The sequence below is a fragment of the Myxocyprinus asiaticus genome, chromosome 35, assembly GCF_019703515.2.
Source record: "Myxocyprinus asiaticus isolate MX2 ecotype Aquarium Trade chromosome 35, UBuf_Myxa_2, whole genome shotgun sequence".
NCBI classification, from domain to species: Eukaryota; Metazoa; Chordata; class Actinopteri; order Cypriniformes; family Catostomidae; genus Myxocyprinus; species Myxocyprinus asiaticus.
The window spans coordinates 40077384-40092927 of NC_059378.1; the positions used below are offsets into that span (position 1 = coordinate 40077384).

The window sequence follows — 15544 nt, forward strand, 5'->3', positions numbered from 1 at the left end:
CCTGTGTGGTGCAGAGTGGACAGGTCGCTGGGATCAAAGTATCATGTTTAGCTGTCACCTCAGCACACGGCTCGGCCTTATTGCAATTTCAATCTTAACTCAATCAATCGTGCAGCCTTAATGGATACCATACCAATGTCTCAGAAGTTTGCTGGTTTCAAAACGTTTTGGATGGTTTTACCTCATCGTGTATAGGTAACTGCAACTTTCAAAACTGTCATGTCTTTAAAGAAGGTTTTTCCTCAATGTGAGAATGAGAATGCTTTAAATATTACATGTTCTTAGGAGTGCCAACCCTTCTACATTCTGCTGCTATCATTATTTCTGGATTGTACATTAGAATTCCAAGAGTTTTTACAAAGTGTGTTGATAATTAATTATAAAGAGACCATCGGTTTTTCATATCAGCATTTTCATGCTTAAAACAATTTGCCGATGGTTTTAATTTGGTCAATAATTGGCCGATAAATATTGACGGCCAATATATCAGTGCATCCCCTAGTGAAAACAAAACATTCAGTAGGCCGGGGCCCGATTTTGTCCTATAGGATTTGACTGGATCGAGAACAGTAACCTGTGATATCATTGGTTCATCTAATTTTTCCTCACCCATGTGGCCTTGATGACATTAGCCAAAAAGAAGTCATCTGAAAGGTGAAGAAAGTTTTTAATTCACTAAAACATACCGGCTGATAAGAGCAATTTGTTCGGGATGTAGCGCTGTATGTTTCGTGCTGTGGGTTTAAAAGAACAGTCTCATTAAAGTTAATTTATTACAGAATTGGACTAAGCTGATCATGCTGTAGATTCAATAGTGGTGTTGTACTGCCGCTGAACCATAGCGCAAGAAACTTTTAGTACGATGTCCCGTCCACATCGGCGGAACAATACACATTCAAGAACATTTAATATTAAGTCAAGAAAATCTTTCGGTTCTGGTAAATCCTATTTTTTTTTTAATGGAGCTGGTTCTGAATAAGAACAGGTTCTCATATCCAAAACCTATGAATCACACACAAAAAACATTTATCATATATAGGTATAAATAGGGTCAAATTTGATTTTGTTGTCGTAAAAAAATATGCATATGCAAGTGAACACATTTGTACACTCACAGAGAGATGATTGTACAGCTCATGGAAACAGAGCATTTAAACAAACAGAACAGGAGAAAGCAGATGCATGTTTATCATGCCACATTTTAAGCAAAGACATTCCTGTTGTGGCAACTGGGAAAACTCACAGTTCCTCCAGTGTTACAGAAAGACAATGATAAATGGCATGCTTCGCCAGGAACATTCTGTCTTAATGAGGGAAACGCATTACAGATTTACAGTATGGAATGCCACTGTGCCCTGCATGGTGTAAAAAAGCTTAAACCAGCCTAAGATGGTTTGCTGTCTTAGATGGTCTCCCGGCCTGGTCAGGCTGGTCTGTTAGTTGCTTTTAGAGAAGTCTGAGGCATTTTTCAGCCAGCCAGCTAGATCAGGCTTTTTGAGAGACCAGCTTAAACCAGTTAAGACCAGAAACCCAGTTTAATCCACAAAGACCCAGCGTAGTACAATTGCAACATTTGTTAAAAGCAATTAAACAATATCTATTTTTTATTAGGCCTAAATTAGGCTAAAAACTATACATAACAGTAGCTGACACCCTGAACTGTTTCCAAACAACAAATGATTACAAAATATAAACTTTCCTAAATTTGAGACATTTTTTCTAATCATAGTAAAAATGCAATGTTGGGCATTAGTGGTCAAACCTTTTCTATCACACAATGAATCCTATTCAGTAAATCATAGATAAACTATGTTGTTTTTTGTAAAAACAGCAGAAATGGTCAAACATACATAGAAGTTTGGACAGAAAAGAAGAGACAAGATATGAGTTTGCATTTGGGTTAGGATGCTCTCTTAGAGGGCATACAGCTAGGGAAGCTCACTAGGTTTTGGAACAGATTCCTATTGATAAGGAATCAAATTGACTGACCTTACTATCTTTTTAAGACAGAACGAGGTGTCTATTTGATGAGCGTTCACATGTGTAAAATGTAAATATTCAAACTAACTGTAATTGCTCTGTTGTTTTCAGGTTCACTGATTTAAACCACACCCTTAGTTTCAGAAGGAGATGAACACAACATGAGCAACCATGCATCACACTTCAGATGTTCTACATGATCCACCAAAAAAGAGAAACACTTAAAAAATTTGCATTTTACGGAGAACTTACTGCTTTTTTGTTTTTGTTTTAAAGAGTAAGAGAGTTTCACACCAACAGTATTCACTTTTAAAAGTTAAGGCTTTTCAATGGCTCTTTGGGGCATCTTATGTTTGGCTGTTTGAGTTTCTATATAGATGTAAATAAATGATGACAGAATTTTCATTTTTTTTAATTAACTATAGCGTTTAGCTCATTGATACTGGGTGGATGTCTCATCTATCTTTAAAACACAGGTTTTATTGAGTTGCCATTTCAAAGTTTTCCTTCATTGCTTCAGAATCAACTTCCTCTCATGTTTCTGTTGCTCACCAGGGGAGTTGCCGAAGGTGGTGACAGTTACAGCCCTGTTGAGATGTTAACATCACAAGACCAGCTAAAGCCCAAAATATACTACGGTTAGACGCAGGGGCATAGATTCTGGTGGATAGGGGGAGGTAACTATGGAGGTAACCAAACAATCCAATCAAGGATCTACAAAATACTCCCAAAATTCATACCATAATTAGCAGAAACATGGGTAAATGCTTCATGCTGCAAACACCCCCCCCCCCCCCCCGGCCAAATCTACACCCCTGGTCAAACGTCTATGTACAGGATGCATTATTTCATCATCAGCCATGTGCTCAAGCACTGAAAGTGCGCGGCCCAATTTTTCTAACTGTGCATTCTCTGAACGCGAAGTATGCGCATGCGCCTGGAATTATTTGCATCAATTAGTTGGTCCACAAGGTGGCAACACTCACCGCTGAGCCATTGCGTCATGAAGAAGTGCTAGAAAAAGATGTATTCACCCCTAAACAACAGGAGACGATTGTGAAAACAACAACAGTGGATGTTCATGTCAAGAGTGCATGTGTGAGAAGGTCTGGAGATACATCATGCATTTGTATAACTGCAGCCTGAAGGAATATAAAGACATGTTTATGGGTCTAAACTCTTGAAGAGAAATAGTCCAGTCTCGCATAGCAGTTGTTGCATGCACAAACCCAACCACCTGTGTATGCACGCACAGTCAAATGAAGTATACCATACGCAGACATTAAGCGTTCGTGTCAAACCGAAATATACTTTGGGCTTAAGGGTCCAACCCTGGAGTAACTCCATGACACTTAATTGAGTGAATCAAACTAGTTTAGCGTCCAACAACTCACATCCTCACCCTGACCCAACCCTCCCGGGTCCATTCAGAACCTTCGACATCTCACTCTGTCTCTTTCAGTGGCCATGTCCTTGCCAACAGTGGAACAGAAGGTCATTGAGAATACCAGACTGAGAGACATACTGAGAGACTTCCTTGGCAGGAAGATGCACAGAGGACAAAGGATCTGCTTCAGCACGCAACCCGTGAGCTCCTGCAAGCTTTCCCTCACAGCAAAATTGCTCTATAGTGTCATCAAGACTCTGAGTCCAGTTATGTAAAAGTCAATGTCAAAGATCAGCTGGATGCAGCTTTTGCAAGTAAACTTCATGTGGAAAAGAAGCTAGCAGTTTTATTTGTTTAGACTATGAAGTTCGTCCCTGGGCTTGGACAATAGCACAAGAAGCAATCCAATAATCTGTCATTTATCTTGGCTAATCGGTATTGTCTTGAGGTTTGAAGAATGTTTTCTTGTGTAGTCGGTATACATTTTTTAGGGCGCATAATAAAACGCAGAGCTTGCTGCCTTTGAAGCAGCAAATATTCTTAACTTTTGACTATCAAAGCATCATACCTGAGTACATTTTGTACATTTCAGTATGACAGCAAATAAAATAATTAAATGCATAACCTAAAGCCATTTTGAACTTCTTTAGTTGTGTATTTCAGAAGTACGTACCACAGGTTAACTGCTTGCCTGAAATGTTTGTTATAAGAATGGCAAATCACAACTAAAGTGTTTTGCAGAGCAGGATGGTGTAGGCAAGGCGGTTTATCTCAGCCTTACCATATTAAGTTATTTAACCAGCCTGACATGAAGCATAATCACTCAATCTATGATACATCACAGTTTAAAGGTTAAGTTTACATCATAAAACTGATTAGTGATGTGGGGCAGGGCCAACCTAGTTTACTGATTAGCAACACGCAAACAGACTGCAATACATTCATAGAAAACCCATAATATTCCATCCATCCATCCATCTATCGACTAATAATTGTTTCCTACTAATCATAGACTAATAATTGTTTCCTACTAATCATATTTCTACCACTGTGGAATGCATGGTTGACTATTCAAAATGTATAATTTGGGTTATAAAAACTTATGTAAAATCACGGATCATTCTCGAGCACTGGGGCCATCCAAACAAAACCAGAGCCCTTCAAAAACATTCACAATATAGTAACAACAAATAAAACAAAAACAAGTAGTGTATACGTGTGAAATTGCTGAGTGCATGAAGTGCCAAAAGCCTGGTTGGGTGTCTACTGATCAACCAAGGAGGCACCAAATCAGGAAAGATGCCACTAAGATTCTGTAACAACATCTATAACGCAATTGTTGTAGCTGCAAAACCAGTTCAATAAATGAAAAGTAAATCTAAAGTGTACCATTAATAATAGTCAAGCAACAATCCAACTATTTTAACAATGAGTAACAACAAAGGAGAGGTAGGCCTCACGTGGGTCTACTTAAGCCCTTGGCCTATTTAAAAATTAAATGAATACAGTCATTAGCAGATGCAATTTAAATGCATATGGAGCTAAAAAAGAGCTGCAATTTCAGCAACGTTAAGAAACGTGCCACTATCACTGAGGTCAGCAGAACAAAACAGCCACTCCCACCATCCCGGGTTTTCCATTGTTGTCTATGACGATCCATTGAGGGTGAGCTGCCCCCATACTGACTTGGCTCCTGTGTCTTTGGGGAAGGGGGAGCCAAGCGTAAAGGTAGAATGTTTGCACGAAAAGCTTCTTTAATTTTTTTGGGGTTGTCCAAAATCCTTTGCACTAGTCCGGTCTGAAACTCACCCAAGACCCATTCCACCACATATTGCCTTTACAGCACCCTTTCCGTGAGGATTTGTGGAAGCAAAACAAACCCCTCTGTAGCTTCTTCTCTACACGTTCTGATCACAATATAGCAGAAATTCACAGCCAGGACAGAGTTAAGTCACTGAATTCTCCATCTTAGTGGACGCCCTACATAGCAACACCTGTAAACAATGCACCCCACTTCCTCCGGACACAACTTACCTTGTAGCTGCTTGAACCGCCCCTCAAGCTGGTTGTAGTTGAAGGCCATTTGAGCAGGGTAGCTCGGCTCCTGGTAGAAGCCCTCGGGACCCCCGGACGCCACCTCCACATCCATGATACCTGACCGAGAGGGAAACTATTTCCAGATTCCGTGCAACCTCCCAGGAAACCGTGGAAAAGGGACAAGACACACAGCAAAAAAATAGCGGGAAAGGGGGAGGAAAGATCCAAAAGGTTTTCTTGCCTTCCTTCACACTTTTCCCTCTGCAATGCAAGTTAAACGGAAAGATATCCAGTTGTGAAATGCAAGAACGCCCCAACCCAGTCCAAAGCTCTCAGTAAAGACGGGTCTGTCTTGGAGGAGAGACACATGCTGCTGTCTCTCTGATTGTTCGTCTTCCCACTCTGTCCATTCAAAAGCAGCGTCTCCCACCGACCTCAAACACACTCGCTCCTCCTCCTGTCGTACAAGGGAGGGAAATGCTCCCACTCCCACAAGACCTTACAGACTTGCTTAGTTAGAGGAAGGGGGCCAGGATGGGTTGTCTGCAAAATGATTGCAACACTCTTTAATCTGCTTGAGATGAGCAGACTGGCTTGGTCTGAAACTCAAGGAGTCAAAGGAAGGGTTTTGTGAGACACCTTTAACAGAGCAGAGGAGGAGGGCCACAGGGTTGAAATTTCTTCAACGGTGCAGCCAGTATGTTTGCAGATGATGTCACCACCTCATTACAATGAAAGAAGTGGAGGAGGAGACAGGCTGTACCAAGTCTCCAGAGAAAATGGGGGTGGAAGTTGAGCAGGAAGTCACCTCATTTCCATGCATTGTTGTTTGGGTCATGAAAGACAGAGAGAAGTCAAGAACAAATATGGAATGCCATTCTTGGAATGTCGGAGCAGCTTTTTTCCTGTCTAAAATCTGGTGTGCAACCATCCAAGTTGTAGTACTCCACCCCTCCTCCTGTTTTTCCCTGTTGTCCATCTGCTTGCAAGGTGAGGAGAGCCCTCAACAAATGAATGCAGACTTTGAACTACTTCTCAAAGTTTGAGTATTGAATTGCATTGCCCTGCAAAACAAATATCTGCTAATTCGCACTCAGGAATCTTACACGTTTGTGTCAGAAGTAATAAAGAACCTGGGCTTTTAAGAGCTACGTTTTGAGGAATTCACATAGAAAAACTACATGACTTCAGACATAATAGCAAGTCACTCCTATCTGCTTTCTTTTATAGGTCTTAAACATGATAAAAAGCAGGATTACACAAAGCTCCCTGGAGATTCTCTCTGGAGAATTCTCCCTGGAGAATTAAAAGCTACTCTCTGATAAAAAAAAAAATAAAAATAAAAAAAGGATGATGGGATATTATGGGCATTTTAGGATTGCTTTAATGAGAATGCTGCACTGATATGGTACATGAAACACTGTGTATCAAATAATAAAATCCATCCACAAGAGCATCGCCCGCAATATATAACCATTTATAGTTGTATATTGCAGCAGTTTAGATTCCTCATTTTGCAATGTTTCTTCTTTATAAGGATGATGCCAACAAAGCATTTTGAAATGTTTATAAATATCTGAAACTACCCAGAATACTTTAGCCGCCATCTAGCAACACCCTAGAAACCACTCAGAACACCCTAACAACCACATTGCAACATGCTAAAGTAAAAACAACTTAGAACACCTTAGAAACTGCATGGCAACATGCTAAAAACCTCTCAGAACACCCTTACAACCACATAGCATAATGCTAAAGTAAAAACCATTCATAACACCTAAGCAAGTGCATAGCAGCATGCTAAAAACCACTCAGAACACCTTAGCAACCGCATGGCAACATGCTAAAAACCTCTCAGAACACCATAGCAACTGCAAACAATCATGCTAAAGTAAAAACCACTCAAAACACCTTAGCTACCACGTGGCAGAATGCTAAAAACTAGAGGTAGGCCGATATATTGGTTTTACCGATTAATCAGTGCCAAAAGTTGCTTTTTGGAACTATTGGTTATCTGCAAAAATCTGTCGATAGTTGCTGATAGTTTTTCACCATTTAGTAATCTCAAAATTAGAGTCCCCAGTGTGTTTCGGGCTTGTTTATATTTAAAAGATCCGCATTATGCACCAAATCTTTTTATGTTAAACAAAAAAACTACATCTGGGATTTTATTCATTTTAGACTCTTTGTCTTTGCCACCATAATAAAGAAAGAATAAGTTTATATATTATATTAATCAATTTTAAAAACTATTGGCCGATTAATCGGTTATCAGCCATTCCCAACACCTTAGTTATCGTATCGGCACAATCCACTACCAGTCGACTTCTATTGTGTATGATTGCTAAGGCATTACTAGGTAGTGTTTTGGATGGTTGCTAGGGGGTTGCTTACTGGACCAAGAGAATAGTCCATTCCCAAGACTGGTAAGGTGTTGGTAGGGTGTTGCTCTGTGGTTGCTAGGGTATTGAGTATTAGAGATTTTGGTTTTACCAATTAATTGGTGAAGATAGTTGCTTTTGGAACTATTGGTTATTGCCGAAAATCTGTCGATAGTTGCCAATATTTTTTTCATCATTTAGCCATATCAAAATAAGTGTCCCCAGTGTGTTTCGAGATTGTTTATACTTAAGCATGCCACCCTATGTACCAAATCTTATTTTTTTCTGGTTATTGTTGGTATTTTTGTTAAACAAAAAACTGCATCTGGGATTTTATTCAATTTGGACTCTTTGTCCTTGCCTGCCATAATAAAGTACGATTAATCGGATATCGGCCTTTCCCACCACCTTAGTTATCGTATCGGCAAAATCCACTAATGGTCGTCCTCTACTAAAAACCACCCAGAACACCCTAGCAATCGCATAGCAACATGCTGAAGTAAAAACCACACAGAACATCCTATCAACCACATGGCAACATGATAAATACCACTCAGAACACCCTAGCAACCGCATAGCAACATGCTAAATTAAAAACTATTCATTACACCTTACCAAATGCATAGCAGCATACTAAAAACCTCTCAGAACACCATAGCAACCACAAAGCATCATGTTAAAGTAAAAACCTCTCGAAACATTCTAGCAACCACATGGCAACATGCTAAAAACCACTCAGAAAACCCTGGCAACCGCACAGCAATATGCTAAAGTAAAAACATCTCAGAACACCTAAGCAACCACACAGCAACATGCTAAACACCAGTCTGCACCTTGGCAACATCATAGCAACATGAAACTTCATAGCTAACATGCTACCACACACATTTCTTCAGAACATATAAAAATATAACCTTCAAACTTTCTACACACACAATTAACCTTGGTGCGACCTTCGGGACATTTTTGTCTTTTTCATTTTTGTTTTTTCGATCATTTTGGCTGTGTTAATAACAACAGGATAAATTTGGCCAAAGGTGTGTATTTTTGGGGGAATTTTAATATTTCAAACTCAGTTCCTATAATACATCTATAATAAACTGTGTACACAAAATAGTTACACTCAGGACCTTCAGGACAAAAATGTCCCCATTGAAACTCATTAAAATGTCAATATTTGACCCCAGTGCCATTAAAGCATAAAATCATGAATTCTATTATATTATGCTTTTATTCCAGAGCCCAGGCTTCAAAATTTACACTTTTTATATTTTCCACCAGATGGCGCCATTTTTCTCATGTTTAGCCTATGGAGCAAATACAAGCTTTTTTCCTATTTTCTGTATTATAGAGCACTGCAGGCCAACTGAATAAATGATGTGCTAAAATTGTGTGGGTGTGTTGGTATGGATGTCAGAGTGTGTTTTTTTATGTGTGTATTGAGAAATGTGTGTGTGTGTGTGTGTGTGTGTGTGTGTGTGTGTATAAAAAACAACAGTTGCATTTTGTAAACAAACTGGAATTTAAAGGGTTAAAATCCTGAAAATGAATGAATATTTGGTAATTATGATCAGGACTGATGTTGGTTAAAAAAATCTAAGTCAGTGGAAAATAATATTAATATATAATATTTTTATGGCAGTTTTTGACGTGGATATTTTTGTCCTCTAAGGTACTAAGTGTTTTTATTTTTTAAATCTGACACTGCACAAAAAATAATAATGCATCAAAATCAATGTTGTTGCTAATCATTGACATATCCCAGATTGTAATAATCCCAAAAACAATTTTCCCCTTAGCATTTAGTATATGGAAAATTATTAATTTGTGTTTTTTTCATAAAAACAACAGTGGCATTATATAAACAAACTGGCATTTAAAGGGTTAAAATCCTGAAAATGAATGAATATTTGGTAGTTATGATCAGGACTGATGCCATTTAAAAAATTTAACTCATTGAAAGTGGAAAATAATATTAATATATTATATAATTATGGCAGTTTTTTGACGTGAACATTTTTGTCCTTGAAGGACCTCTGAGTAACTTTTTTTATTGACGCACAAGGGGTTAAGTACTGTGATAGTACCCCAAAAGCACACGTACATCACCCAGACGTCTATCTGTTGTGTGTGTTTACATCTGGAAGACATATTTTTTAGGTTGTTTGCTCATCTGCAATACGTTCATTAGACGTTTCCTCTCGGATGCCAATAAGACTTTCAGCAGATGTCTTTGAGACGTTTATGATTTAGAATGTTGTTTAATCTGATCTTTTTAACATGTTTAGCAGATGTCAATTAGAATGTGATGCTTTCCAGATGAAACGCTCTTAAACAGACATCTCGGAGATGTACATGTACTGGGTAGCATGGTACAATGATTGTCAAAGATGGTAATGCCATGATACTTTGATATACACCATGGAAAATTTTAGATATTCATGTACCATGGTATTTTCTTTGGTACTCCGAGGCACTTAAAAATACTACAGTTTTACCATGGTACATGCCTAATAAAACATGGTATTGCCATTGTATGTCTAAAAAAAACATTGTTTTGACATTGTACTTTTGGGTACTTTTTGTTAGTGACTGGAATGGACACACAAGTATCAAAGGTCCCATGGCATTACCATGTATTTGGACATGGTACCATGGTACTACCATTGTTTTCCGGACTTGCACCATGGCACTATCATGGTCATTTAGACAAGTATCATGGTAGCATTATGGTATTCTTGGAAGTACCTTGAAGAACCATGAAATTATCATTGCACATTGCATACAGTGTGGTGATGGCTTAGTGGGCTAAAGCACATAACTGGTAATTTATCACAATAAATGTGATTTGATTTGATTTGATTTGATTTGATCAGAAGGTTGCTGGTTCAATCCCCACAGCCACCACCATTGTGTCCTTGAGCAAGGCACTTAACTCCAGGTTGCTCCAGGGGAATTGTCCCTGTAATAAGTGCACTGTAAGTCGCTTTGGATAAAAGCGTCTGCCAAATGCATAAATGCAAATGCAAATAAATACATGAATTTCAGTACCATGGTATTACCATCTGACACCATAACTGTACCACAGCACCACCACAGTACTTTATTGTAGTGGTGATGTCCTATTTTCCCCTCTCCACAAGGCAGCATTCTGGCTGAACCATGAGATAAACTATAATGTGAGCGATGTGTCCCATGATCATGTATTTCCAAATTAAACAATGTTTAATTATTCAACCGAGAACATCTACAGTGGGACTGGGGCTTGAGGGTGGTATGGTTGTTAAGGGCACAACTGGGGCCCAATGAGAGGGATATTTGTGCAGAAACACAGTCAGCTGTGTCATTGTGAAGTCACAAGATGCCCCGTGTCCTGGACTGCCCCAGGAGCAACAGCACTCAATTTCCCCCGCCTGCTCTGCTGCTCTCGGTCACAACTGAACTGGACTCGAGGGGCTCAAAATCAAAATTATCGCTCACACCGTGATGAACAGCATGCAGAGTTTTGTGCTGTCCTATCCTCCTTGCTGTGGAGAGACAATTAGGGATGGGACACTTCCTGGAAGACTGTTAAGCATAAGACCCAATGCACAGTCACAGCTGATAAAATAATCTAAAATTAACAGCTTTGCTAAAGTGATAGGAAAATAAAAGGAGTCATTTAAAGAATTAAATGAAGGGACATTTTTATGAAATCAGAATTGGAGTTTTGTAGCTTTTAGACCTTGTCCTTGGCCTTAGTACTTATATTTTATTTTTTGAACTATGTGGTATTAGCACCACTGCCTAAAAAAAAAAAAAAGGCATTAGAAACAACAGAAATTAAACAAAATGACTCATTGTTTTTGAAAGACATCTAATTTTTCAGTACTGACAATAATTGAATAGATGAATAATAAACTGTTGTTAACATTTTTAAAAGGGATAGATCACCCAAAAATGAAAATTCTCTCATCATTTACTCACGCTCATGCCATCCCAGATGTGATTGAATTTCTTTCTCCTGCTGAACACAAATTAAGATTTTTAGAAGAATATCTCAGCTCTGTAAGTCGATACAATGCAAGTGAATGGTGACCAGAACTCCAAAAGCTTCAAAAAGGAGATAATGTCAGCATTAAAGTAATCCATACAACTCCAGTGGTTTAATCCATGTCTTCTAAAGTGATTTAGTTAGTTTTGGATGAGAAAAGACCAGAATGTAACTCCTTTTTTACTCTACATCTTGACAGCAGTCTTTTTGGCGATCATGATTTCAAGCTCGATTACACTTCCTATAGCGCCACCTAGTGCTCTGCACATGTGTCAAGCACAAGGAAGTGTAATCGAGCTTGAAAATCATGATCGTGCCTAGAGACTGCAATGACAAGATGTACAGTAAAAAAAAAGGAGTTAAATTTTGGTCTTTTCTCACCCAAAACCAACTGGATTGCTTCAGATGTGCTTTTTGGAGCGTTTGGATGCATTGTATGGACCTACAGAGCTAGTCTTCGTTTGTGTTCAGCAGAAGAAAGAAAGTCATACTCATCTGGGATGGCATGAGGGTGAATAAATGATAAAAGAATTTTCATTTTTGGGTGAACTTTCCCTTTAAGGGCTGTTCTAATCAATACCAGTGTTTCTTCATGAATAAGGTTTATATTTACTTTATATTTACTTTATATTTTAGAAATGTACTATGTAGTACGAAAAAATAACTATGAACAACCATGAGGTGTAGGCCACAACATGAACACTATTTTTTCCCAGAAATGCTTTTCAGATGTGTTGTTTTTTACTCTTTGCGGTATAAATGTATGCAACAGTGGTTGTTTCTGTTGGCGCTGAGACAAAAGCTTCTTTGGCAAGCCAGTGAAGGGGCAATTCTCTGTAAAATTTTACATGATGCTCCAATGTGATCTTAAAATAATGGACTTGTGCAATCTTAGAATTCCAGTGGGAACCAGTGTAATGCAAGACAACGGCACTTATTTGATACTGAGCTCAAATATGCTGAATTCAGCAAAGAGAATCCATTTCACCCATGATCATGTCTGGATAGAGTGTATTACTAAGTACGAAAATGATCTAATGGGTTTGGAAAACCTGGAAGCGTGGTGCAATTTTACAGACATCTGGCCTACAAAAGCAGGAAAGCAAGGCGAGATGAAGGACAGGGGGTTTGTGGGTGTTTCCTTTGTATTATGAGATGAACAACCATACAAAAACGCAACCCAGGACATTTAATAATTTAAACTTAATCCCACGATTCCTTTAGATGAAATGCTCTATAACAGTCAAACATTCAATAACCTCTCAGTACATAATACTTCAGTTGTGCATCTAATATGTCTTGCAGTACGACAAAAAAAGAAATAAATAATAATAATAATTGAAGTGGTCATTTGCATATTAATTTGTTTATCTGAGCATAATTAAAAAATTGTAGAACAAGCAGAATCCTGCTGTGGGAATGAAACTGAATTAAAAAGGAAGGTTTTTAAGACTCACGACAACGCACGGACACACAGTCACTTGAGCAGACCAACAAGCAGCTCATTTATTTTTCACGATGCCTGTCAATAATTTAGACACTTGCGTTTCATTGGTGGAACTCTAGTATGCTGCTCCACAAACCAATACTTGACATAACCCTGAGTGTGTGTGTGTGTAGGAAACTAAGCAACTGAGTGGGCCTAATTAAATATTCATGAATGCAGCATTAATTTTAGACCTGAAACCAAATGTCTGATACAGTAAAGAAGAATAAAGACCAATACAAAAGACACGTAACACTTGAGTCCAACTGTTTACAAGCAATTGTGACAAGCACTTAAACAAATTATGTTGACGGCATTGATATCAGATGCTAATACTGTGGTAGGCTACTTTGAAACGTAACATGGATGGATAACATATCTATCTATCTATCTAGCTTAAATTATGACTGCATATGACTATGACAGCTGATGTCTATGGGATTTTATGAACTCCATAAACTCGGTCTAAAATGTATCACATATGAAATATTGTGTCAAAACCAATCCATGATCAATCTGACACACATTCATGTTCGGAGAAAAGAGATCAGTGTTCTAGGGTTCTTCTCGTAACACAATTAAGCGGGTGGTTTCCCTAGGTCGTGGGGTGATGGGGTGGGTTGCATGTCATAGCACTGACCTATCTCATCCTAAAGCATGGTCTACATTAGTGTGGAATGCTGATGGCTGCCGTGCGGTGGGGGGGGGGGGGGGGGTGGTCCTGGCTTATCAGACCTGTGGGAGCTACCCATGCAAACTGTTGTGACATCAGACAGACAGTCTAAAGATACCCAAGTAAGAGAAAGAAAATTCTGAGGAGGAGCCATTTGTTTCATGCGGTTAGTGTGTAATTACTGCGCCTCTAGTGACACCGAAGGGAATTGCAAAAAAAAAAAAAAGGCTATTTTCAAGCAGTTTTCCCAAACACATCCATTTACACTTTACAGAAAAAAAAATCAAGTGGCTTACTTATAGAAGTACCTACATATTAAACTGGGATAGGAGAAAGTATTCTAATTCTTTCAGTTCCTGAATTGAGGTTAGTGAAGGTTTTGGCATTGAGGTTACGGCTGTTAGAAAGCTAAATGCTGATCAACCTTCAAATTCATAATGTACAGAAATTCACTTATTAAAGCAAAAATGAACAACATTGCCGACCCATTTTACTACTTATTTACGTAAACCAACGACTGAACGATTACTTTTCAAATCTAACATCATTAATGGTACCCAATTCTTCTTCTTCTGCCAAAAGTTGGCATGTTATTCATCCCACACTGTTTGTTGTACATCCATGATTGAAGTGTCAAATAAACTGGCTTGCTGAGGAGAGGTGTGCTGCGACTTTTATAAGTGATAAAATAAGCAATCGGGCATACAATGTTCACCGGGTGGTTGAAAAACCCCATTTACTAAACATTGAAAAAGGAGGACTCATATCTCCGGAACAGAAAATTGTACAGACACTTGGACCAGTAAGGCACATTTAGTGACAGTAGCAACCACCCACAACACCCTAGCAACCACCTAGCAACACCCTAGCAACCACCTAGCAACACCATATCTCGCCACCAGAACATTGAAGAAACATGGTAATGGACTCTTTTTACATGGGAAAATAAGGAAGGTTTTGTGACACCCTAGCAACCACCCACAACACACTTGCATCTACCTAGTAACCGCTCAGAACATCATATCTTGGCATTAGAACATCGTAGAGACACCTGAGGCAGTAAAGGCTCAGGTATACTTCATTTTTCTGTGCCCCAGGTTGTCTCGCACACAGTCGAGTGCTCAGCCTTTCAAAGTATACTCTTTTGATCATGAGCAAATACAAACACATTCAATGCATACACACTATGACAACTCTGTGATGCTCTTTTAGTACAGTTAACGACAAGCACATGCGCCGACAATGCGAACAGGCAGTCCGCATTTAAATAAACTCTGAGCCACACGTGGACAGTCCCTGCAGACAGTGCTGATGGCGAAATCACGCATACTGTAGGCATTCCGATCAGCAACACAGACAACTGAAGTATACTTTGGCCTTTAGGCACGTTAAGTGACACAGTCGCAATGCTCTAGCGAGCTCCCAGAACACCATATCTCGGCATCAAAGCATCGAAGAGACATGGTAATGGGATCTTTTGACTTTGGGCAGCAAGGCAAGTTTTGTGACACCCAAGCAACCACCCAAAACTCCATAGCAATGCCCTTGCAACCACCAACAATACCCT

The 15544-nt window shown here is 39.0% G+C and overlaps 1 protein-coding gene across 3 annotated transcripts in view; it reads right to left on the reverse strand.

Moving 5' to 3' along the window:
* Positions 1-15544, reverse strand: part of LOC127426018 (spectrin beta chain, non-erythrocytic 1-like) — a 117209-nt gene that overhangs the window by 57049 nt on the left and 44616 nt on the right. The window contains exon 1 of one of the 3 annotated variants that reach the window (XM_051672444.1): positions 5402-6056. The exons of the other annotated variants lie outside the window; for them this stretch is intronic. Within the exon in view, the coding sequence (XP_051528404.1) occupies positions 5402-5516 (115 nt within the window). The 5' untranslated portion in view covers positions 5517-6056. Of the gene's footprint in view, positions 1-5401; positions 6057-15544 lie in introns of those variants that run through there. 3 annotated transcript variants of the gene reach the window in all.